Below are 24368 nucleotides of genomic sequence, written 5' to 3' on the forward strand. Positions count from 1 at the left end.
AGATCTCTAGAAGGGACCCCGGAGGGTCCGGACAAGGCAAAATGCATAGTCTTATATTAAACATGCAAAGAACCTTAGACTATTCCAGAAAAGGATGTATAAATAAGGGATGAATAGAATTAAATAACAGTCCCAGGGACCGGGATAAGAAATACCCAAAGTAAACTTAAAGTAAACTTAGAGTAAACTTAAAGTTACACCTTAAAATTCATATAATAAAGAACTCCGATTATTATGATCTTATTATGATCTTATACATTAACGTCCGTGAGAGTATAGGGCTCCCGTAGGGAGAGTAGGAATCATAATCTGTGTCAGTGTCATCAGATCGGGCAGAATTGTAAGCCCGGAGGCCCCAATGTCTGATGACGGGAGGGTAACGGTGGGAGAATGCTGGAGGAGCCAAGGGATCCACCAACGAGACTACCGGACATACCGGGACGAAGGTAATGATTTGTGTAGAATGCTATAATTGTAGGTTAATAATAGGTCCTACTACAAACGATAATGGCAGGAGGTACCGTATGATGGGGACACTCCTAGATTATAGATAAGGTCTCATTCTTAATTCCATTTAAGCTAAAATCAAACGCCATACCGAGAAGGCATTAGGTATACTGCCCATTCACATGGATAGGGCACGTAATATAGTCCCCGGCGGTCCCGGCCCTCCCCCTCCCCCGACTGATGGCCAATCGAGACGACGGGAGGGGGGAGACGAGAACCGCCCAGGATGAATGAGACTATGTAGTACCCCGTGAGATAATCTCGGTCCTCAATATGTCGGAATGTTAAGGGAAGACTGAGGAACAAGCATACTTGGCCCGTATTGTCATAACCAACAACCATCGAACAAGAGGAGAGATGCGCTCTGGGAGGGGTGGAGGGGTACAGGGGAATCACGTGAACAGGTGGTGGTAGGCAGGGCTACCAACTGGAGATCCCCTCAACACAAACATGGAAAATCACAAAAATATGATCATAACGGAGTGTGACAATAAAAATCAATATGTAACTGCTATAAATACTTAATAATAAATAATGAATAAAAGCGTAATCACGTAAAATGCTAGGCATGCAAAATTAATATGGCAAGAGAGGGACGCAAGCGAGTGGCAAGGGAGGAAGCATGACGTCATCTCGGAAGATGGAAAACAGGGATACCAACCTTACTACTGAAGCGGGTAGATACCGAACAGTAACACAAAATAAAGGGCTACGCGAGAGTCCCACTCGAACCAAAACGAAAACTATGTGGAACGTAAATAAGTCGGTGAATTGCTCCTAGAATAAAACAGCAAAACAGTTCCCCGAGGGAACGCTATCCACTAACATGCACGAAGGCAGGCATGCCAACATAACTGAAAGCTTTAACTGATACGTAACACTGATACCATAGCTTATAATAATAATGATACGCTAAAGTTGTAAGCATATAATCGGTGTAAAGGTAAAATTCTCCAAAAAGTTCGAACGAATAACAATGACGAAAGAAAATAACGAACGAACTAGCGAGAAGGGGCAGGAGCCGTGGAACCACGAACGGTTAAGAATAAATCACCCTGAATTAATAAAACAAAGGCTACACTGCCCATTCACACTTAAAACTCATGGATATAGTACTTAACTTCGATGGAGTAACTTGGGATTCCGCCATCGATGCGTAGAAAGGGAGAAATACCCAAAAAACACCGAGTCTAACACAACAAAGATGTACTGTACGCGTATTCGGGTGCTATGAAGGAGTGTTGGGCAAGCGTGGGTAAAGTTAGTAGTACTGGTCTGTGCAGCAGGAGTTGTTGAACGGCACCTCACTATTGAGGGATTCTGAAGAGGAAATGTATAAATGCTGCGAGACCTCTTATTATATTACGCCCCAGTTTATATAGACACCAATAGGTGAGCGAGCTAGTTCAACCTAGCATTCCTATGCATTTTTTTCTTTGGTAATATTATAGCAGTTATTTGCCTTAGAAATGGTGCTTAAGGAGCTTTTCACTGGCCGGCACAGGTTGAGCCCAGAAAGATGTTTTGCCAGAAGACGTTCAAAAACTTTAGATATGGGAGTTATGGAAATTGGGTGGTAATCAGTTGGACATGAGCTACCACAAACACATTTACATAGAGGAGTAACATTACCAATTCTCCAACAAGGGCTAGAAGCTCCTCTTCTTGCTAACTTGCACAAAATAACAGATAACTTTAGAGCTAAGAAATCTGCTGTCTTTGTAAGAAACAAAGGAAAAATATCATTTGGGTCTACACCTCCATAAACATCAAGGTCCATCAAAAAGAGCTTTAATCTTACGAGATTGAAAAGCTAAACTAGTTAGTTTAGCCTCAGAAAAACAGGAATGAGGAAGTTCAAGTTTTTCATTACTTTACTCTGTTTACTGTCAAAAACATCAGCCAACAGGGGTGCCTTTTCCTTTGGACAGTGAGTGACTGAGCCATCTGGTTTAAGTAAAGGAGGAACTGTTGCATTAACACCAAAGAGTGCAGATTTAAGGGTAGATCACCATTTATGTTCCTGAGTTGTACCAGAAAGGGTTTCTTTCCTGGTTAAATTGTATTCCTTTAAAGTTGAGGCTTAAACTCTGAGCAAAATCTCAAAGCTGAGTATAGTTATTCCAGGTCAAACCTGATCTGCTACCCCTCCAAAGATGATAGGCCTCCTGCTTCTCCATAAAAGCACATCTACAATCATCATAGAACCACGGTTTGTCCTTCAATCGATACCCTAGCACACGAGAAGAGATACGCCTATCAATCATGTTGACTAGATTTTCATTCAAAGGGACAACAGGATCTCCACTACTATACAATTGTGACCAATTCAAGCTCAAAAGATCATGCAAGATCCCATTCCAGTCTGCTTGGGATTTCATATAGATTTTACAAAAGTATGATACATCAGGGACAGGCTGCTCAGTCTTCACTATTAATGAAATCAAGGCATGATCAGATGTCCCGACTGGAGAACCAACCTTACTAGTTATAACGCCAGGGGAGTCAGTGTATACGAGGTCCAAGCAATTACCAGACCTGTGAGTAGCTTCATTTATGATTTGCTCTCAGCCTGATTCAGGGGAAAAGTCTAAAGCTCTTAAGCCATGGCGATCGGTAGGAGAGATAGAACTTAACCGCTCCCTATGGTGAGCATTAAAATCACCAAGAAAGACTAAAGAAGCCTTTCTATCATCTTCTTGTATCTTAGCCATAATGGTAAGAAGACAATCGAAGATAGAATCATCCATGTCTGAATTCCGGTAGCTCGAACACAAATAAAAGAAGAAGACAATCGAAGATAGAATCATCCATGTCTGAATTCCGGTAGCTCGAACACAAATAAAAGTTGTTATGCCTGCCACAAACTTTTATTACCTGAATCTCATGACATCCACATTGATAGCAGGACTTATGAGAAGCAGGGTACTCTGTCCTAATATACACCTCCATTCCCCTTGCCCTAAGGATGGCATCACGTTTCAACATTATTGGCTTCTTAAAATCATTTATAAGGAGCTCAGATGAGTGCCTCATATTAGAAACCAAAGTTTCTGAGCACAAAAGAATATCTTACTGTCTGGATGCAACTGTAAGGTCTTGAATATTTGCATGAAGACCACGAACATTGCAATACAGAAGAATTTCCCTTTAGAGTATTATAGGGCTCATTTGCCATATGATTTACTTTAATGAGTGCTGAGACTGTTAATATTCCTCATTTTGTCCTTCTTATTTAGTGTTTGGGGTTTTTGTAATTGATTTGTCCATCCTTTTCTTATTCTCAGTTTATAATAGTTCAAATATCACCTTGATTTAATTTTAAATCAGACTAGATGGAGACTTTGTAATTTTGCAAGCTTCCTCTGTTAATGAAGCCAGTATGCAGTGTGAAATCAAGGTCCTTCAATATTACACTGTAGATCATTTGTGCTTAGTAAGTTTATTTTATAACCATGATTATTATAATGACCATCCTTCTCTAGATATGCATATAATTTTGTAATATTATTTTTCAATATTAAACTTAGCCGGTGATCATATAGCTGTCAGCTCTGCTGCCCGACAGAAAAACCTAAGGACAAAATACGCCAGCGATCGCTATACAGGTGGGGGTGTACATCAACAGCGCCATCTGTCGAGCAGGTACTCAAGTACTCCATGTCAACACAGAACCAATTTTCTCTCTGTCGTGCCACTGGCAAGACCTACTAAATACGCTGTTACTAACTGGATTTGTTTTCACATCTATTTGGTGAAGTACACTATTCCAGTTTTGAGCTTTCGCTATGCAGGGGTTTTATCTTCATCTCAAAACTTGAACTCGTTTTGGATAGATTTAATTATGGTGACAAAGAGAGTATGGACTCTCTTTCACTTTTAAATGGCCGACCCTTCCCTTAGACGGAAGTGTGTTTAGGTTTTTAGTTCCCGGTTTCCGGAAAGATAAAAGTCTGGTCTGACTTGGTGAAAGGACTATATCAACCTTAGAGAGGGTCTTCCCCTGACTGTTCAGACTCCCAACCACGTTCTCTTCTCGGACGCATCGGACGTAGGCTGGGGTGCGACATTAGACGGTAGGGAATGCTCGGGATTATGGAACTCGAGTCAAAGGACAATGCATTTCAACTGCAAGAAGCTACTGGCAGTACGTCTGACCTGGAAAAGCTTCAGGTCTCTCCTTCAAGGCAAAGTGGTGGAGGTGAACTCGGACAACACCACGGCTTTGGTGTACATCTCCAAGCAAGGAGGGACCTACTCTCTGACATGGTACGAGATCGCAAGGGACCTCCTCACCTGGTCAAAAGGTCTAGACATTTCACTAGTAACGAGGTTCATCCAAGGCAACTTGAATGTCATGGCAGATTGTCTCAGTCGGAAGGGACAAATAATTCCAACAGAATGGACCCTCCACAAGGATGTATGCAAGAGACTTTGGGCCACCTGGGGCCAGCCAACCATAGATCTCTTTGCAACCTCGATGACCAAGAGGCTCCCAATATTTTTCTCACCAATCCCGGACCCAGCAGCAGTTCATATAGATGCCTTTCTACTAGATTGGTCACATCTAGATCTATATGCATTCCCTCCGTTCAAGATTGTCAACAAGGTACTGCAGAAGTTTGCCTCTCACGAAGGGACAAGGTTGACGCTAGTTGCTTCCCTCTGGCCCGCGAGAGAATGGCTCACCGAGGTACTTCGATGGCTAGTAGACGTTCCCAGAACACTTCCCCTAAGGGTGGACCTTCTACGTCAGCCACGCGTAAAGAAGGTACACCAAGGCCTCCACGCTCTTCGTCTGACTGCCTTCAGACTATCGAAAGACTCTCGAGAGCTAGAGGCTTTTCGAAGGAGGCAACCAGAGCGATTGCTAGAGCAAGGAGAACATCCATCCTTAGAGTCTACCAATCGAAGTGGGAAATCTTCCGAAACTGGTGCAAGTCAGTATCCGTATCCTCGACCAGTACCTCTGTAACTCAAATAGCTGACTTTCTCTTATATCTGAGGAAAGAATGATCTCTTTCAGCTCCCACTATCAAGGGTTACAGAAGCATGTTGACATCAGTCTTCCGTCACAGAGGCTTAGATCTTTCCAACAATAAAGATCTACAGGACCTCCTTAAGTCTTTTGAGACCACGAAGGAGCGTCGTTTGGTTACACCTGGTTGGAATTTAGACGTGGTACTAAGATTCCTTATGTCAGACAGGTTCGAACCGCTACAATCAGCCTCCCTGAAAGATCTCACCTTTAAGACTCTTTTCCTGATATGCTTAGCCACAGCTAAAAGAGTCAGTGAGATTCATGCCTTCTGCAAGAACATCGGATTCTCATCCGAAACGGCTACATGTTCTACAACTTGGTTTTCTAGCCAAACACGAGCTGCCTTCTCGGCCTTGACCAATATCGTTCGATATTCCAAACTTATCGTATGGTTGGAAATGAACTAGAAAGAGTATTATGTCCTGTAAGAGCTCTTAAGTTCTATTTTAAAAACCTTTACGAGGCCCGTCTGAAGCTTTATGGTGTTCAGTTAAGAATCCATCTTTGCCTATGTCAAAGAATGCTTTATCCTATTTTATCAGACTGTTAATACGAGAAGCTCATTCCCATCTGAATGAGGAAGACCAAGCTTTGCTGAAGGTAAGGACACACGAAGTTAGAGCTGTCGCAACTTCCGTGGCCTTTAAACAAAATAGATCTCTGCAAAGTATATTCGACGCAACCTATTGGAAAAGCAAATCAGTGTTCGCGTCTTTTTATCTTAAGAATGTCCAGTCTCTTTACGAGAACTGCTACACTCTGGGACCATTCGTAGCAACGAGTGCAGTAGTGGGTGAGGGCTCAACCACTACAATTCCCTAATTCCATAACCTTTTTTTTTAATCTTTCTCTTGAAATGTTTGATTATTGTTTTTGGGTTGTCCGGAAGGCTAGAAGCCTTTCGCATTCTACTTGATTTGGCGGGTGGTCAAAGTCATTTCTTGAGAAGCGCCTAGATTAGAGGTTTTGATGAGGTCCTTTAGTATGGGTTGCAACCCTTGATACTTCAGCTCCTAGGAGTCGCTCAGCATCCTATGAGGATCGCGAGGCTCAGTAAGGAAGACGTACTTAAAAAGGCAGAGTAATTGTTCAAGTCGACTTCCTTACCAGGTACTTATTAATTTTATGTTTGTTATTTTGAATAACTGCTAAAATGAAATACAAAATACTTAGCTCTTAATGTTAACATATTATGCTGGTCTCTACCCACCCCCCTGGGTGTGAATCAGCTATATGATCACCGGCTAAGTTTAATATTGAAAAATGTTATTTTCATTAGTAAAATAAATTTTTGAATATACTTACCCGGTGATCATAGATTAAAGGACCCTCCCTTCCTCCCCAATAGAGACCCAGTGGGCCGAGGAGAAAATTGGTTCTATGTTGACATGGAGTACTTGAGTACCTGCTCGACAGATGGCGCTGTTGATGTACACCCCCACCTGTATAGCGATCGCTGGCGTATTTTGTCCTTAGGTTTTTCTGTCGGGCAGCAGAGCTGACAGCTATATGATCACCGGGTAAGTATATTCAAAAATTTATTTTACTAATGAAAATAACATTTTTATACATGTTGATTAATATAGCTTCAAAATGGAACTTCATAGGCCTATCTATCTTCCATGGCACTGCCCCCAATTATGGGAGGTAGCTGACAATTAAAGAAACAAAGAAATTTTTTTTTTATCGTTCTTCTACCTGATGAGGGACTTGGAGTTGGTTGGTACTGTTAGGTTACCTCAGTCCACTCTCCCCCGTTTTCCACCACAATGAAGCTTCGTACGCTCACTTTCCTGCTGCTGTTACCAGGGCTTGCTCCACTCCATCCATCCACCCAAACCTTGGCCTTCCTCTTGCTCTTATCCCATCAACTCTTGCATTCATCACCTTCTAGGTACAAAATTGAATTGGTTTTAGGAGTACAGTAGCAAACTTTTCCTCTCTTCACCCTTTGTCACAGACATTAATGGGTTGGATTTTGGGGTACCAATAGTAAATCCCCTTGATTAGAGCACTCAAGCTTTCGGCTTACGAACTTTCGGAGATAAAGAGCCTCTTTCAATAAAGTGAAAATATATAATCTTTTGAAGTATTTTATTATACCGAAATAGCTGTAGGAATCCATGATACTTATCTAGGCCAGCTCATTAATATGAGAAAAACCAGGAGACTTTTTCAATGAAGATTAGAAAGTTAAGGGTTATAAGCTTGATGCCTAAGTTAATCATAGTGGAAATGAAAATTAATTCTACTTAAGAACTCATATGAGCAATACATGTCAACTACATGTAAAGGACTTAATGTATCCAGCTTGTGTAGCTTTTTGTACATTGCAGTACTGTATATCGTAGCTGATACCGTCATTGTAAAGCTGGCTATAATTTACTTGAAGATATCTAAGTGGGCTAAGTATGTCATTCTGTAAATGCTTGAAAAACGTATGTGAAAAATCGGACTAATAATATTCTTTTTGTAGTAAAGACTTCATGTAACTTTTTTTTTTTTTTTAGTTGGTAAGATTTCATTTACATTACTATACTGTAGAGTATAAACGAATGTGGTCATTTAGCCTATCGGCTATATTTTTTCTTGGATTTTTATTTTAATTCTGTAATTACGGTAATAGTTTCAGATACATGCTGAGTGTGGCTTAGCAATCAATGTATGATTCAAAATTTTTAAAGTATATCTGTAATTTTTCAATATTAAACTTACCCGATGATCATATAGCTGTCAGCTCTGCTGCCCGACAGAAAAAACCTACGGGCGGAATACGCCAGCGATCGCTATACAGGTGGGGGTGTACATCAACAGCGCCATCTGTCAAGTAGGTACTCAAGTACTCGATGTCAACATAGAACCAATTTTCTCTCTGTCGTGCCACTGGCAAGACCTACTAAATACGCCGTCCCTAACTGGATTTGTTTTCACAACGATTTGGTGAAGTACACTATTCCAGTTTTGAGCTTTCGCTATGCAGGGGTTTTTTTCTTCATTTCAAAACTTGAACTCGTTTTGGACAGATTTAATTATGGTGACGAAGAGAGTATGGACTCTCTTTCACTTTTAAATGGCCGACCCTTCCCTTAGACGGAAGTGTGTTTAGGTTTTTGGTAATTTTGCTTAACAAGTTATAGATCTATTTATTTTATATCTCTCCGCCTTTATAGGCCTCTTCGATTAACTTTCCATTTATTATAAACTTATAAAAATAAATTTTTATGTTTGGTTATATGCGACCTTTCCTAATAGTAGGCGGTCCTAACTTGGAACCGAAGTTAATTAACATTGAGCCCGTTATATCGTATTTAACCTTTAAAGAATTTAATACTTTTTAATTTTGATGTTTTATGAAAGAATTTCTTTGATAGTCTCGTACTGTTTTCAAAGATGAACTAACGTTTAGTTTTTTAGTCTACGCAGTTGTTGACGTTCAGAACGTTCAACATGCGCTCTATCGTTACGATAGAGAGAGAGTGTATCACGGTTTCACTTTGCAGTAAGAGTAAACCGATTCTAGCGTTTCGTTCATTCTTTCTTAGCTTAAATGGTTTAAATTCTAAATTAAAGGAACTTTTTATTTGAAAAACCTTTCAGTTTTTTCCTTTAGCAAATAACATGTTTTAACGATATATAATTGGGCTCTTCTCTCAGGTGCGAAATCAAGAGAGAAGAGAGAGAGAGATAGAGACGGAGGGAGAGAGAGGAGAATAAACGTTTCGTTCAAGCGGGTAACGTTCTCGTTTTTTTTTACTCTCCTCCCTAGTCGCTGTAGGGGAAGAAGGTAAAACGTTTCTAGGGTTTTATTCTTGTTCCCAGGCTTTGTGCGGTGAGAGATTGTAAACGTAGTTTATTTGATCTAGTGTTTAGTCTCTTTTCCAGCCACTGAATTCTTTATCTTTATTTATGTTTTTCTGTTGCATTGTAAGACTGTTTTCGCAATTACTACCTTTTAATGAAGGATAGGATTGCGTGTTTCAGGTAGAAATCAGTTAAAGTTTCGTTTTCAGTGAAATAAGTGCAAAACAGAAAATCAAAAGTGATAGTTATATGCGCAAAGTGTTACAGTGTTGCGTCCGAGGGTTCGTCTGTTCGTGCCAGTCGTTCACCTAATCCGGGACCTCTTACAAGCTCCCAAGCCCAGGGGAGAAGTAATGTCGAACGACTTATGGGTTCCACAGGCCTTGATCAACGAACAGACGTTTTTCCCTCCGTGGTTTCGGGCGTATCTACCCAAGATCGCCCCACCCACACAAAGACGAGAGAGCCCATTTATTCCTCGTCTGCGGAAGAGGTTTCTCGTAAGAAACCATGGACCACATCTTGCAGCTTTTTAAGTGCAAGTCGGTCCCTTCCGCGCAAGTCCAACGGCCTAGGTGTAGCCACTGGGTCAGTTCGGACTCGCTGCAGTCATCCGACGACTGCACACCTCCCAAGAGAGGCAAGGTGGTACCGCAACAGGCAGTAACTCCGTCTGTTGCCGCACCAGCTGTTTTAGACCCTCAGTCACAACGGACAGTAGCTCCGTCTGTTGCCGTTTTCGTAGACCCTAAGTGGTCTTTACTGCAGTCTATGCAGACTCAGTTAGCTGCGCTTATGCAGGAGTTTCGTGCGGAGAAGGTTGACACTGCTCCCGTTAGCCTACAACCTGCCACGGTTGTGCGCCCAGCTCACGCTGAGTCTGCCTGCTCCCACACTCCGGCTGCGGAGAGCTCCACCTCCGATGCGCAATCGACCCTGCCAGACGCATGTTGACGTTAGCCGACGTGCGGCACCCTCCGTTAACATGCGTGAGCTACCGCATCAGCAGTGGGAAGGTGGAGTCAAGCTGCCGTGTTTTGACGCGATGCGTTAGTTTCCGCAACCCACGGCAGTCCCCACCACGCACCACCACTCCGCTTTGGTTGTTGCCTGCTCCCACACTCCGACTGTGGAGAAGGTTGACGATGCACCCGTTTGCCTACAACCTGCCACGGTTGTGCGCCCAGCATGGCTGCCTGCTCCCACACTCTTGTTGTGAGAGCTCCTCCACCCATGCGCAGTCGACCCTGCCAGACGCATGCTGACTCCCACAGACACACGGAGCACTCCGTTGCCGTGCGTGAGCTACCACAAGCTGCCGTGTTTTGACACTGTGTGTCAGCCTCCGCAACCCACTGTGGTTACCGCCACTCGCCCGCAGCAGACTAGTCAGTCAGGAGTTGAGGCTTCCCCACACAGCTTTGGTTGTTGCCAGCTCACAGACTGTCAAGCAGTTACATGACGTTGCCTTCTGGTCTGCTACTAATGCACCAGTGCTGTATGTCCTCACGCCCTGTTGTGGTTGACAGTTCAGTTTTTGACAGTTCACAGACTATCAAGCAGTTACATAACGTTGCCTTCTGGTCTGCTGCTTATGCACCAGTGAGAACCTCACTGAGATAACCTAGCTTTTCTCGGACATGGTTCCTGTAGATGAGAGAGTGCTGTTCTCCCTCCTACTGATATTCCTTTGAGGACTCTGTCATTTGGAGAGGAGCCTTAAGCTGCTTAGCCTCCTATGGACTTTAATTAAAGCATAACAAGGCTTCCAGGGATGGTAAATGGTTCCGCTTCAGTCGCTAACCCCGTCTGTTGCCACACCTGCTCCCATAGACCCTAATGGGCTTTGTTGCAAGACATGCAGTCCAAGCTTGTGTCCTTGATAGAGGATTTTTTACGGAGAAGAACCTTCTGGCCAACAACCTTCCTACCGGTTGGTTGTGCGCCCTGTTGACGCTGAGGTATCCTACTCGCGTCCGCCAGTTGAGGTGGTTCCTCCACCGATGCGACCCAGTGTGGGTTGCCAGTCGCACGTTGACGTTAAGCGACTCTCGGAGGTGGTTGTGGACGTTCAGTGTGTCACTAGGAAGGCGTTCAACAACCAGCAGAGGTGACTTGTTGTGACGCAGTGCGGCAACCTCAGCAACCCGGTAGGGGGTTGACTGCACAACCCAGACAGTCTAGACAGTTTCGGGTTGACACTGTACTTCCTCGCATCCCCATGGTTGACAGTTCACAGACTGTGCAGCAGTACCATGATATTGTGTCCGGCTCCGTCACGCATCCACCAGTGCGACCGGATTCAGCAAGTCAGACGTTGCCCACTCCGTTGCCGTTTCCTCATCAGTTTCGGATGAGGAACCCTCTGATGAGGACATTGCTGGACAAGACGATCAACCCCCAGCCCTGCTATCCATCCAGAAGATGCTGAAGAAGGAACGCTGCCCTGTCAGGCTGTGGATGAGTCTGGTTAGGACACTGTCATCCGTGGTTCAATTTGTGTCACTTGGAAGATTACACCTCCGTCCTCTTCTGTATCATCTAGCTTTTCACTGGAAAAGGACAAGACGCTAGAAGCGGTCTCGATCCCGGTTTCCGGAAAGATAAAGTCTGGTCTGACTTGGTGAAAGGACTTTATCAACCTTTGAAAGGGTCTTCCCCTGACTGTTCAGACTCCCAACCACGTTCTCTTCTCGGACGCATCGGACGTAGGCTGGGGTGCGACATTAGGCGGTAGGGAATGCTCGGGATTATGGAACTCGAGTCAAAGGACAATGCATTTCAACTGCAAGAAGCTACTGGCAGTACGTCTGTCCTGGAAAAGCTTCAGGTCTCTCCTTCAAGGCAAAGTGGTGGAGGTGAACACGGACAACACCCTGCTTTGACGTACATCTCCAAGCAAGGAGGGACCTACTCTCTGACATGGTACGAGTTCGCAAGAGACCTCCTCACCTGTTCAACAGGTCTAGACTTTTCACTAGTAACGAGGTTCATCCAAGACAACTTGAATGTCATAGCAGATTGTCTCAGTAGGAAGGGACAAATAATTCCAACAGATTGGACCCTCCACAAGGATGTATGCAAGAGACTTTGGGCCACCTGGGGCCAGCCAACCATAGATCTCTTTGCAACCTCGATGACCAAGAGGCTCCCAATACTTTGCTCACCTATCCCGGACCCAGCAGTAGTTCATATAGATGCCTTTCTACTAGATTGGTCACATCTAGATCTATATGCATTCCCTCCGTTCTAGATTGTCAACAAGGTACTGCAGAAGTTCGCCTCTCACGAAGGGACAAAGTTGACGCTAGTTGCTTCCCTCTGGCCTGCGAGAGAATAACTCACCGAGGTACTTCGATGGCTAGTAGACGTTCCCAGAACACTTCCCCTAAGGGTGGACCTGCTACGTCTTCTACGCGTAAAGAAGGTACTCCAAGGCCTCCACGCTCTTCGTCTGACTGCCTTCAGACTATCGAAAGACTCTCGAGAACTAGAGGTTTTTCGAAGGAGGCAACCAGAGCGATTGCTAGAGCAAGGAGAACATCCACCCTTAGAGTCTACCAATCGAAGTGGGAAATCTTCCGAAACTGGTGCAAGTCAGTATCCGTATCCTCGACCAGTACCTCTGTAACTCAAATAGCTGACTTCCTCTTATATCTGAGGAAAGAACGATCTCTTTCAGCTCCCATTATCAAGGGTTACAGAAGCATGTTGGCATTAGTCTTCCGTCACAGAGGCTTAGATCTTTCCAACAATAAAGATCTACAGGACCTCCTTAAGTCTTTTGAGACCACGAAGGAGCGTCGTTTGGTTACACCTGGTTGGAATTTAGACGTGGTTCTAAGATTCCTTATGTCAGACAGGTTCGAACCGCTTCAATCAGCCTCCCTGAAAGATCTCACCTTTAAGACTCTTTTCCTGATATGCTTAACCACAGCTAAAAGAGTCAGTGAGATTCATGCCTTCAGCAAGAACATCGGATTCTCATCCCAAACGGCTACATGTTCTACAACTTGGTTTTCTAGCCAAACACGAGCTGCCTTCTTGGCCTTGACCAATATCGTTCGATATTCCAAACTTATCGTATGGTTGGAAATGAACTAGAAAGAGTATTATGTCCTGTAAGAGCTCTTAAGTTCTATTTTAAAAACCTTTACGAGGCCCGTCTGAAGCTTTATGGTGTTCAGTTAAGAATCCATCTTTGCCTATGTCAGAGAATTCTTTATCCTATTTTATCAGACTGTTAATACGAGAAGCTCATTCCTTTCTGAATGAGGAAGACCAAGCTTGGCTGAAGGTAAGGACACACGAAGTTAGAGCTGTCGCAACTTCCGTGGCCTTTAAACAAAATAGATCTCTGCAAAGTATATTCGACGCAACCTATTGGAAAAGCAAATCAGTGTTCGCGTCTTTTTATCTTAAGAATGTCCAGTCTCTTTACGAGAACTGCTACACTCTGGGACCATTCGTAGCAACGAGTGCAGTAGTGGTGGGGGCTCCACCACTACAATTCCCTAATTCCAGAACCTTTTTAATCTTTCTCTTGAAATATTTTTGGGTTGTCCGGAAGGCTAAGAAGCCTTTCGCCTCCTACTTGATTTGGCGGGTGGTCAAAGTCATTTCTTGAGAAGCGCCTAGATTAGAGGTTTTGATGAGGACCTTTAGTATGGGTTGCAACCCTTCATACTTCAGCTCCTAGGAGTCGCTCAGCATCCTATGAGGATCGCGAGGCTCAGTAAGGAAGACGTACTTAAAAAGGCAGAGTAATTGTTCAAGTCGTCTTCCTTACCAGGTACTTATTTTTTTTTTTTATGCTTGTTATTTTGAATAACTGCTAAAATGAAATACGGAATACTTAGCTCATAATAATGTCAACATGTAATGCTGGTCTCTACCCACCCCCCTGGGTGTGAATCAGCTATATGATCATCGGGTAAGTTTAATATTGAAAAATGTTATTTTCATTAGTAAAATAAATTTTTGAATATACTTACCCGATGATCATAAATTAAAGGACCCACCCTTCCTCCCCAATAGAGACCCAGTGGACAGAGGAGAAAATTGGTTCTATGTTGACATCGAGTACTTGAGTACCTACTTGACAGATGGCGCTGTTGATGTACACCCCCACCTGTATAGCGATCGCTGGCGTATTCCGCCCGTAGGTTTTTTCTGTCGGGCAGCAGAGCTGACAGCTATATGATCATCGGGTAAGTATATTCAAAAATTTATTTTACTAATGAAAATAACATTTTATTTTCACAGGCCATGAGTGACAGCTACTGGATGTGGCGGGGCCAATTATATGTTGGTTCCAGAAGTATTTGTCCCACAACAATATGGTCCGATAAAAATACTCTTATTCCGGAAATGTGAGTATAAAATGTACTGTGCTGTAGTCATAGTTCTCTCTCTCTCTCTCTCTCTCTCTCTCTCTCTCTCTCTCTCTCTCTCATTTATGTTGTTCTTTTTGTTTCCTTATTGCAAAGTCCGTTCAATACTGTTTATACTTTTTGCCTCAGGATTACAAAATTGAATTTTATATATGAACAATGAATAGTTGTTCCTACAGAAATACAAACCTTTGTTCTTTAATAGAGTACTGCATGATTTCATCGAAGTTCGATACACCTGTTAATGCTTAACAAGTTTCCCTAGTACCTCTCCTGCGCAGGGATGCTTTTGTAATGCCAAGGCTTCGAAGAACGTCCAGAGAATCTCGGGTACATATTGAGAAAGTATCCATTTGGAAAGACGATACTAGTACGTGGAGGCTGGAGATATACGAAACACTTCCTTCTTGAAAATATATTTCAAGCATACTGGCAAGAACGTTGGCAGCTGCTTTGTCCTTTTCCTGCCCTGGAACATTCCAGACACTTTAATGATATCAACCCTTCAAAGAATGTCAAGAGAATCCCCAGTTCGTACCCGGAATCTATCCACTTTGAATACGATCCTTGATTTTTCTCTCCTTGTATGCCAGGAACGTTTCCTTCTCAGGGAATGTTTCATTAAGCAGTACACAAGACTAGTTGGCCCCTATTGAACTCAAACAGTTGCACCTTCCTGCTAGATGATAGGGGCTCCCCTCTTCCCCCTTCTCCTTTTAGAGAGTTCCAGAGACAATAACCCAGCAGAAGTAGCATGGTGGAGCATACAATCAGTGAGCAGCATGAACTTAATGATGTTAGCAGACTGGCTCGTCCCAGCTGATTGATCCCACTACATGATCACCACGGGAAAGTTACAATGAACGTGATCTCCACAATCCTAGACTTCCATATCACCATGATATGGAAGTCTAGGATTGTCTCAGTGTGACCACTTAATACTGGGTCATTCTCTTAACTGATTGTCGGATATCACATGATCAGGAAACTCAAGATTAGAACTCTTGCGCCTGTTTTATAATGACTTTCAGTTTACAGAACTTCTGACATCTGCTTCATTCCAGCTTTTTCAGACTAAATATCTGCAAAGAGGAACTTATGATCGATTTCATTGCTTGTACGTGCTATGAGAGCTTTCCTTCACGAAAGCTAAGGTTTCCTTGTGGTCTTTCCTCTGTACAGTATTTCATCTTGACCGTAATGTTCAAATTGTGTTCTCTCTCCTCAGAACAGGATTCATCACACTTGTTCGCAATGATTGTCATTTCCCACGGGATCAGCATTGCAGGGCTATTGGGATCACCCAGCTGGGAACCATGTGATTAGAAACTACACAATTGGTACTTACTCTTTCATCAGATGAGCATTACTTTCGAGTTACCAGCGAACTAGTACACCTGTCATCTATTCCTTCCCAGCACTCCCAATCCAGAGGTCTTCCAGCATGCCGGAATCTTTTAATGCCTGTGGTCTGTCCTATGACCCAGATCTTTGTTTAGACATGAGTTCTTCCCATGCTCTAAGGTTTTACCAGACACCAAGCTCTTCCAACTTGTTCGTGTAAAAACGATTAGAACAAGTGACTTTTCAGGTCTGATCTCAGCACTTGTACAATCACCAATATGCCACATTATTCTCATGTGGTTGTTGGCATGGATCCTTTCCAAATGACAAGCACTCGAATGATGCTGCCATGCTTTACGTGGTACCATGCTCTCCTGTTCACTTTCCAAAGAGCACATTAGCCTCGAAGTGCATGAGAACCAGAAGTAGTTCAGTCATTGAAGGAGATCAGTTAACTCTCGTTCATGCTTTCTTCCTCTACAGTATAGGGGACCAGCTGGTGAATACCCTAGCGGGGAGGAAGAAGTCTTCGAAGAAGGTTGAGAGAAGCATCAACCCTGCGGCACCTGACTTTAGTCCATTGCCTAGGAAGGCACAAATCTATTTTGCATTTTGGCTTTTGCAGAGGCCTTCTGTACCATGGTCTTCCACTGTTTTGGGGGTAGAGTTCTGTTGCTTGAGGGTACACTCGGGCACACTATTCTATCTTATTTCTCTTCCTCTTATTTTGTTAAAGTTTTTATAGTTTATATATGAAATATTAATTTAATGATGTTATTGCTCTGAAAATATTTTATATTGTTAATTCTCTTATTTCTTTGTTTCCTTTCCTCGTTGGGCTATTTTCCCTGTTAGAGCCCCTGGGCTTATAGCATCCTGCTTTTCCACCTAGGGGTGTAACTTAGCAAGTAATGATATTAATAATAATACTGTAATAGATTGCAGAGTTGATGGTCACCATAATGAGTATAGGAATGTGGTATCTGGTGTTCCTCAGAGTTTGTGTTCTTGGCCCATTACAGTACTTTTCATGTTATACATTATACAGTACTGTGCATGTGATATGTGGTTTGGCCTAGAAAAATAATCTTGTTGCATATGCGATGATGCTACTCTCTTTGCCTCAATTCCATCTCCTGATTGTAGTTTTTGGGTTGCTGAATCCAATAATTGAGATCAAGCTAAAATTGCAAGTTACAAATTATGGGGCTTGAAGTTGAACCCTAACAAAAGTAGGTCGAGGATAGTGGCTCCTCAACATCCAGATTTATGCATTGATAATGTGTCTAACTCTGTATGACTCCTCCAAATCTTTAGGTGGGATTCTTAGCAGCGAATTTACTTCTGAAAAACTCATTTGGTCATAAATAGGTTTATTAAGTAAGTTTTGTAATAGTATTAGTAATCTATGTTTGTTCCAACACGAATACTTACCTCGAACTACTTTCTTAGGAGTTACCAGTAACCTCCTCTCTACCGACCAGAGTTTTGTGTAGTTTACCCCCCACCCCACTTTCTAAGGAGGCCTACCCTCGGCATTAAGGAATGTGCCCCGAGGGTATGCTTATCGTAGGTCGATGTCCGGCCGGGTCAGCCTCATCAGTAAGTTCTCTGGTCGCGACATGTAAACACGTCGCCCTCGTTCTCTATCAATCCTTTGTGTGCGTTCTAGTGCCCCACGTGTTCACCGCGTGGTAACTTGTGTTTTCCTGTGTACTTTTCCCGGGTGTTCCTGTGTGTTCACCTTCCACCCGTGTGCTTACCCAGTGTATTCATTGATTCCCTTCGTGCTTGTGTCTTGCGTTGTGTGCATTATGGATCAAATCCGCCGTTGTCCGGGGCCTAGAGCCGGTAAATCGTGTGGAGCGTTCCTCTCCAAGCCTGAAGTGGATCCTCACTCCCTTTGCTCCTGCTGTAGGGGAAGGGTTTGTTCGTCAGCAGATACGTGCCCCGAGTGTGTAGACTGGAGCGATATCCAGTGGGTACGTTACGGTACGAAAAAGAGAAAATCGGCGAAACGTTCCCCCAGGAAAGCTAGTGTTACTTCGCCGCTACCATCACCCAGTGAGCGGTCCGACGGGGCCTCTGTTTCGCCGTCCCCTACACAGAGTAGGGGACGAGGTAAGTCTGGTGTAGAGAAAGAACAAGGCGTCCTTCCCCAGGAACCTAGTGAAAGTGCAGTGCCGATTGCGGGCCCTTCTAGGGGTAGTGAAGAACCCAGTGGTTCGTCCGGAAAGTCGGCCCTTGTGCTCGGGAGGCACGCGGCCTCCGATGACCCCTTGTGGGGTAGTAACGCGGTGTCTGTATCTTCGCCGCCCTCGTGGGCCTGTGCTTCTGGGTCTTCGTTAGGCGGAGACAACCAGAAGAAGTTACGACCTTCGGATAATGATGCCTTAGGTTGGAGGCTTCCGAAGACACCGGGGAGGTCACCCTTAAGGATGGAAGTGGCCCTGGACCCCTGGCTCCCTGGCATGGAGCGTTTTGAATCGTTCCCGGCCCCCCTCACGGAAGTCCCCGAAGATTTCCTCCAGCTGTCGACCTCGGGCACTCAACGCGCGAAGAAGTCCTCCGCAGTCCCCGCTACCAGCCGACATGCGATAAGCTCAGTGTCGTCGGGTTCGTCGGATGTTTATTTCTCATCGGAGGAGGAAGTCAGGGTAAAACACTGGTGTCGGAGGGAGCGGTCCAGGAGCAAGCGTTCCCGTTCGAGGTCGCGCTCCCGGTACAGTAGCAAGCGCTCCCGCTCCCCAGGGCGTAAGTATAGGAGGAGTAGGTCTCCTGATGGCGACTGGGTCTTCGTACCCCGGGACTCAAAGGTGCTTTGTTCCCCGGACCGCCGGTCCAGAGAGTGTTCGCCAAGGATGCCGCCCTTAAAACACGACCTTGATCCTCGCGACCTAGCTCGCAGGAAGGACTCTTCAAGAAGGCATAAGTCCTCGAAGCCTCCGGTTCACCCCGCCCAGCGGGGAGAAACGCGCTTCTTGTCGGGCGGCCTGGCCGAACCAGCCCAGCTGGTGCGGCCTTCGGGTCGGAAGGAACGGTTCCCGCTGTCGGGTCAGCCCACGGGAACCGCGTCCTTGGCACCCAGAGCCCTTGGGCGGACGAGAGTCCCCGCTGAACCAGCGGTGCCTGCGTTAACCCAGGCCCCTGGTGCGGACGTCCCCGCAGACGAAATCCAGTACCTCGGTAGGACGGCACCCCTGGCACCAAGAGCTAGACGTCCAGTCGGCGTGCCCGGTAACCCAGCTCCCCGGCCCCAAGCCGAGACCTCGGCTGACGGAAGGGAGGGTTCACCAACGGAGGACTCGGCCTATAGGAGGGTGGTTGGCCTTATCAGAAGACACCACAAAATCGAGGAACCTTCAGCTACAGACGAGGATTACTGGAGGTCAAGCCTATTAAGAATTATGCAGACCCCTACCCAGCCTAAGACGTCTCTAGCGCTGCCTCTAGCCCGAGATCTGGTCCTAGGGCAGGAGTATGTAGACAAGGTGGTGGCCAGTAATGCCGAAGCCCCCAAAACCCAGAGTTCCTCAAAATTGCTACAGGGCCTCAGAACCCAAGGCAAAGTATATGTGCCAGAAGGGCATCGCCCTGGCCCCTGTAAGGTGGAGTCATCCATCGACATCCTGAGTCAGGGCGTCTCAGATGATAGGGCCTCTTCAGCCCCGGTCTGTTTCTCGCCAGCAGAGGCCTCCATGATGGAAGAGATGTCGAGAGATTTTGTGAACGTCTCCTCTTGGCTGGACTGGTGGGCTTCCACCTTGGTAGGGGTACAAGCCTCGTTCGACCCCGCGGACCCTGACCAGCAAGGCCTCCTGAGAGACCTTATTACCTCCGGGGGTAAAACCCTTAAATTTTTAACTTGCCAGTCGCTCGCCCTGACGGCTAACTGGGTACTCCGTAAGAGAGACACCGTACTGACGAAGGTGTCCCGGAAGGTACCAGACAGGGAAGCGCGGGCCATACGGAGCTTACCCTTGTGGGGAGAGTCCTTGTTTCCCCTGAAGGAACTAGAGGCCATCATGGAGAAGGTCTCGAAGAAGAAGGAGTCTTATCAACCCCATACCTACGCCTTTGAGGAGACCGCCCTACAAGAGGTCCGTCTCGGATAGTGCCGCGACGTCCCAGGCCTCTCCCAGCACTACGAGGAGAGAGGCTCCCTCTTCCTCCTGGTCCGCAACGCCTCAGCCCCCCCCCCCCCCCCGGCAGGGGAGCTCCAGCGCCTTCAAGCTCCTTCAGGTCGGGTTACTCTGCCTCTAGGAGAGGCCGATCAGGCCGCTCCTCCAGAAGAAGATAGTGGGAGGCCCCCTATCCCCACCCAAGCCTCGGGTTGGGGGATGCCTCAGACTTCATTGGCAAGCATGGAAGGCTCACAGAGCAGAGCCTTGGACAGTGTCCGTACTAAAGGAGGGCTACAGACTTCCGTTCTTAACAGAACCACCCCCTCTTATCCCGGCCAGCCGGGCGGAATGGCTAGCTCCCAGAGACCCGTTAAAGAGGACCGCCCTTCAAGAGAAGGTGTCCTCCATGTTAGAGAAGGGCGCCATGGAAGAAGTTCTTCTCCCAGGGCCAGGTTTCTACAGTCGTCTGTTCCTGGTAGAAAAAGCGACGGGGGGGGGGGGGGGGGGGGGGGGTTGGAGACCGGTTATAGATCTGTCGGCTCTCAACAAATTCATCAAGAAGACGGACTTCAAAATGGACACTCCGAAGTCTGTCCTGTTGTCCTTGAGGGAGAAAGATTACATGATGACCATAGACCTCAAGGACGCATACTTCCAAATTCCGATCCACCCCTCGAGTCGAAAGTTCCTCCGGGTGAAATGGGGCTCCCAGATCCTGCAATTCAGGACCCTTTGCTTCGGACTGTCAACAGCGCCCCAGGTGTTCACGAGTGTCTTCACGACTGTCTCAGTGTGGGCTCACGAACGAGGCATTCGCCTCTTCCGATACCTGGACTACTGGTTGCTTCTTTCCGCCTCAAAGGGCCTCTTGGAGGAACAAGGGATGAAACTCCTCCAGTTTTGCAAGGATCTGGGGATCGTAATCAACCCGAAGAAGTCAAACCTATCCCCATCCACCAGAATGAACTACAGGGGGTCCTCGGGTTACGACGCTGATCCGTTCTTAAGACGCGGTGTAACCCGAATTTCCGTGTAAGTCGGAACACCATAAATATACGTACTGTACTGTACTGTAAAGTATTACTGTATACTGTACTATAATAAAATGTATCAAATGACATAAAAAAAATATTAGAAAAAGAGAAAACAATTCCTTACCACATGAATTAAAGTAAATATCAATTAAAAAAGAAAACAATTCCTTACCACATGAATTAAAGTAAATATCAATAAAAAAAGAAAACAATTCCTTACCACATGAATTAAAGTAAATATCAATAAAAAAAAAGAAAACAATTCCTTACCACATGAATTAAAGTAAATATCAATAAAAAAAGAAAACAATTCCTTACCACATGAATTAAAGTAAATATCAATAAAAACCACTATATAAGGGTAAGGGAGATGTGCATGAGTGTTGTAATTCAAGAGGTATTAGTTTGTTGAGTGTAGTTGGAAAAGTGTATGGTAGAGTACTGATTAATAGGATTAAGGATAAAACAGAGAATGCAATCTTGGAAGTACAGGGTGGTTTTAGAAGAGGTAGGGGTTGTATGAATCAGATTTTTACAGTTAGGCAGATATGCGAGAAATATTTAGCAAAAGGTAAGGAGGTGTATGTTGCGTTTATGGATCTGGAGAAAGCATATGATAGGGAAGCAATGTGGGATGTGATGAGGTTATATGGAGTTGGTGGAAGGTTGTTGCAAGCAGTGAAAAGTTTATACAAAGGTAGTAAAGCATGTGTTAGAATAGGAAATGAAGTGAGTGATTGGTTTCCGGTGAGAGTGGGGCTGAGACAGGGATGTGTGATGTCGCCGTGGTTGTTTAACTTGTATGTTGATGGAGTGGTGAGAGAGGTGAATGCTCGAGTGCTTGGACGAGGATTAAAACTGGTAGGCGAGAATGACCATGAATGGGAGGTAAATCAGTTGTTGTTTGCGGATGATACTGTACTGGTAGCAGACACAGAAGAGAAGCTTGACCGACTAGTGACAGAATTTGGAAGGGTGTGTGAGAGAAGGAAGTTGAGAGTTAATGTGGGTAAGAGTAAGGTTATGAGATGTACGAGAAGGGAAGGTGGTGCAAGGTTGAATGTCATGTTGAATGGAGAGTTACTTGAGGAGGTGGATCAGTTTAAGTACTTGGGGTCTATTGTTGCAGCAAATGGTGGAGTGGAAGCAGATGTACGTCAGAGAGTGAATGAAGGTTGCAAAGTGTTGGGGGCAGTTAAGGGAGTAGTAAAAAATAGAGGGTTGGGCATGAATGTAAAGAGAGTTCTATATGAGAAAGTGATTGTACCAACTGTGATGTGTGGATCGGAGTCGTGGGGAATGAAAGTGATGGAGAGACAGAAATTGAATGTGTTTGAGATGAAGTGTCTGAGGAGTATGGCTGGTGTATCTCGAGTAGATAGGGTTAGGAACGAAGTGGTGAGGGAGAGAACGGGTGTAAGAAATGAGTTAGCGGCTAGAGTGGATATGAATGTGTTGAGGTGGTTTGGCCATGTTGAGAGAATGGAAAATGGTTGTCTGCTAAAGAAGGTGATGAATGCAAGAGTTGATGGGAGAAGTACAAGAGGAAGGCCAAGGTTTGGGTGGATGGATGGTGTGAAGAAAGCTCTGGGTGATAGGAGGATAGATGTGAGAGAGGCAAGAGAGCGTGCTAGAAATAGGAATGAATGGCGAGCGATTGTGACGCAGTTCCAGTAGGCCCTGCTGCTTCCTCCGGGGCCTTAGATGACCGCGGAGGTAGCAGCAGTAGGGGAGTCAGCATTATGAAGCTTCATCTGTGGTGGAAATGTGGGAGGTTGGGCTGTGGCACCCTAGCAGTACCAGCTGAACTCGGTTGGGTCCCTGATTAGGCTGAAGGAACATAGAGAGTAGAGGTCCCCTTTTTGTTTTGTTTCATTGTTGGTGTCGGCTACCCCCCAAAATTGGGGGAAGTGCCTTGGTATATAGATAGATCAATAAAAAATAAGAAAACAATTCCTTACCACATGAATTAAAGTAAATATCAATAAAAAAAGAAAACAATTCCTTACCACATGAATTAAAGTAAATATCAATAAAAAAAAGAAAACAATTCCTTACCACATGAATTAAAGTAAATATCAATAAAAAAAAAAAAGAGAACAATTCCTTACCTTATTCCTATGGTTGGCTTGCACACTGGAAGGGATGTTGCAAGGGACGGAGAGACTGGTTTATTGTGGAGAGGAAGGTGCAGAAGATGCTGGAGAAACTGGGGCAGGTGAATCAGGATTCTCTGGAAGTGAGACAGAAGATGCTGGAGAAGCTGGGGCAGGCGAGTCTGGAGGTGAAGAGCCTACAAGAGGTGGTGGAGAAGCTGGAGAAGCAGAGGCAGCTGAGGTTGATGGCAGAGGCTCTGTAGCAATAGAGGCAGCTGAGGTTGATGGTAGAGGCTCTGTTGCAGGCAAATCTGGAGTAGTAGAGGCAGCTGATGTAGAGGGTGCAGTTCTCTCTACTTTCTTAAAATACCGCACCAGGTTAGACTGGACAGAGAGGATCCTCTTCTCATCCAAAATCTCCTTATAACACTGCAGTAAGTCCATGACACCTCTGGAAACCCTGGTGAACCTGTCCATGTTGGGATCTTGAGCCTCGAAAGTTGCCAATGCTTGTTGTATCTCGGCAAAACCTTTTGACAAGCCCTGCCTTGTGAAAGCCTTAGGGTCTGGGGTGGGGGCTTCTTCCTCTTCCTCTATGATCTGCTTCTCCAGTTGTATCAAGTCCCCAGCAGATGACTCCTCTCCATGAGATTCTAGCAGCTCCGTAACATCATCAACCTCCATCTCCAAATCGGTTTCCTTACTCAGGGCAACAATGTTCTTGATAACATGGTCAACTGTGTCCTCAAACCCATGAAAATCATTAACAAATTGAGGACATAGCTTCCTCCAAACACCATTCATGTTTGTAACCTTCACCTCCTCCCAGGAATCAGCAATGTTCTTAATAGCATCAAGGATGTTGTAGGACTTCCAAAAGTCCTTCAGAGTCAAGTCCTTCTTCGTTTCAGTTGCCTGTAATGCCATAGCAATTGTTCTTCGGAGGTAGTAGGCCTTGAATGAAGCAATCACTCCCTGGTCCATAGGCTGTAAAATGGCCGTGGTATTAAGTGGAAGGTAAACCACCT

The 24368-nt window shown here is 45.1% G+C and overlaps 1 protein-coding gene across 2 annotated transcripts in view; it reads left to right on the forward strand.

Moving 5' to 3' along the window:
* LOC137642480 (myb-like protein X) overlaps positions 1-24368 on the forward strand; it is an 87005-nt gene that overhangs the window by 23414 nt on the left and 39223 nt on the right. For both annotated transcript variants that reach the window (XM_068375068.1, XM_068375069.1), the window contains exon 2: positions 14615-14721. In XM_068375068.1, coding sequence (XP_068231169.1) covers positions 14615-14721 — 107 coding nt within the window. The remainder of the gene's footprint in view (positions 1-14614; positions 14722-24368) is intronic.

Source organism: Palaemon carinicauda, chromosome 6 (assembly GCF_036898095.1).
Source record: "Palaemon carinicauda isolate YSFRI2023 chromosome 6, ASM3689809v2, whole genome shotgun sequence".
Lineage (NCBI taxonomy): Eukaryota > Metazoa > Arthropoda > Malacostraca > Decapoda > Palaemonidae > Palaemon > Palaemon carinicauda.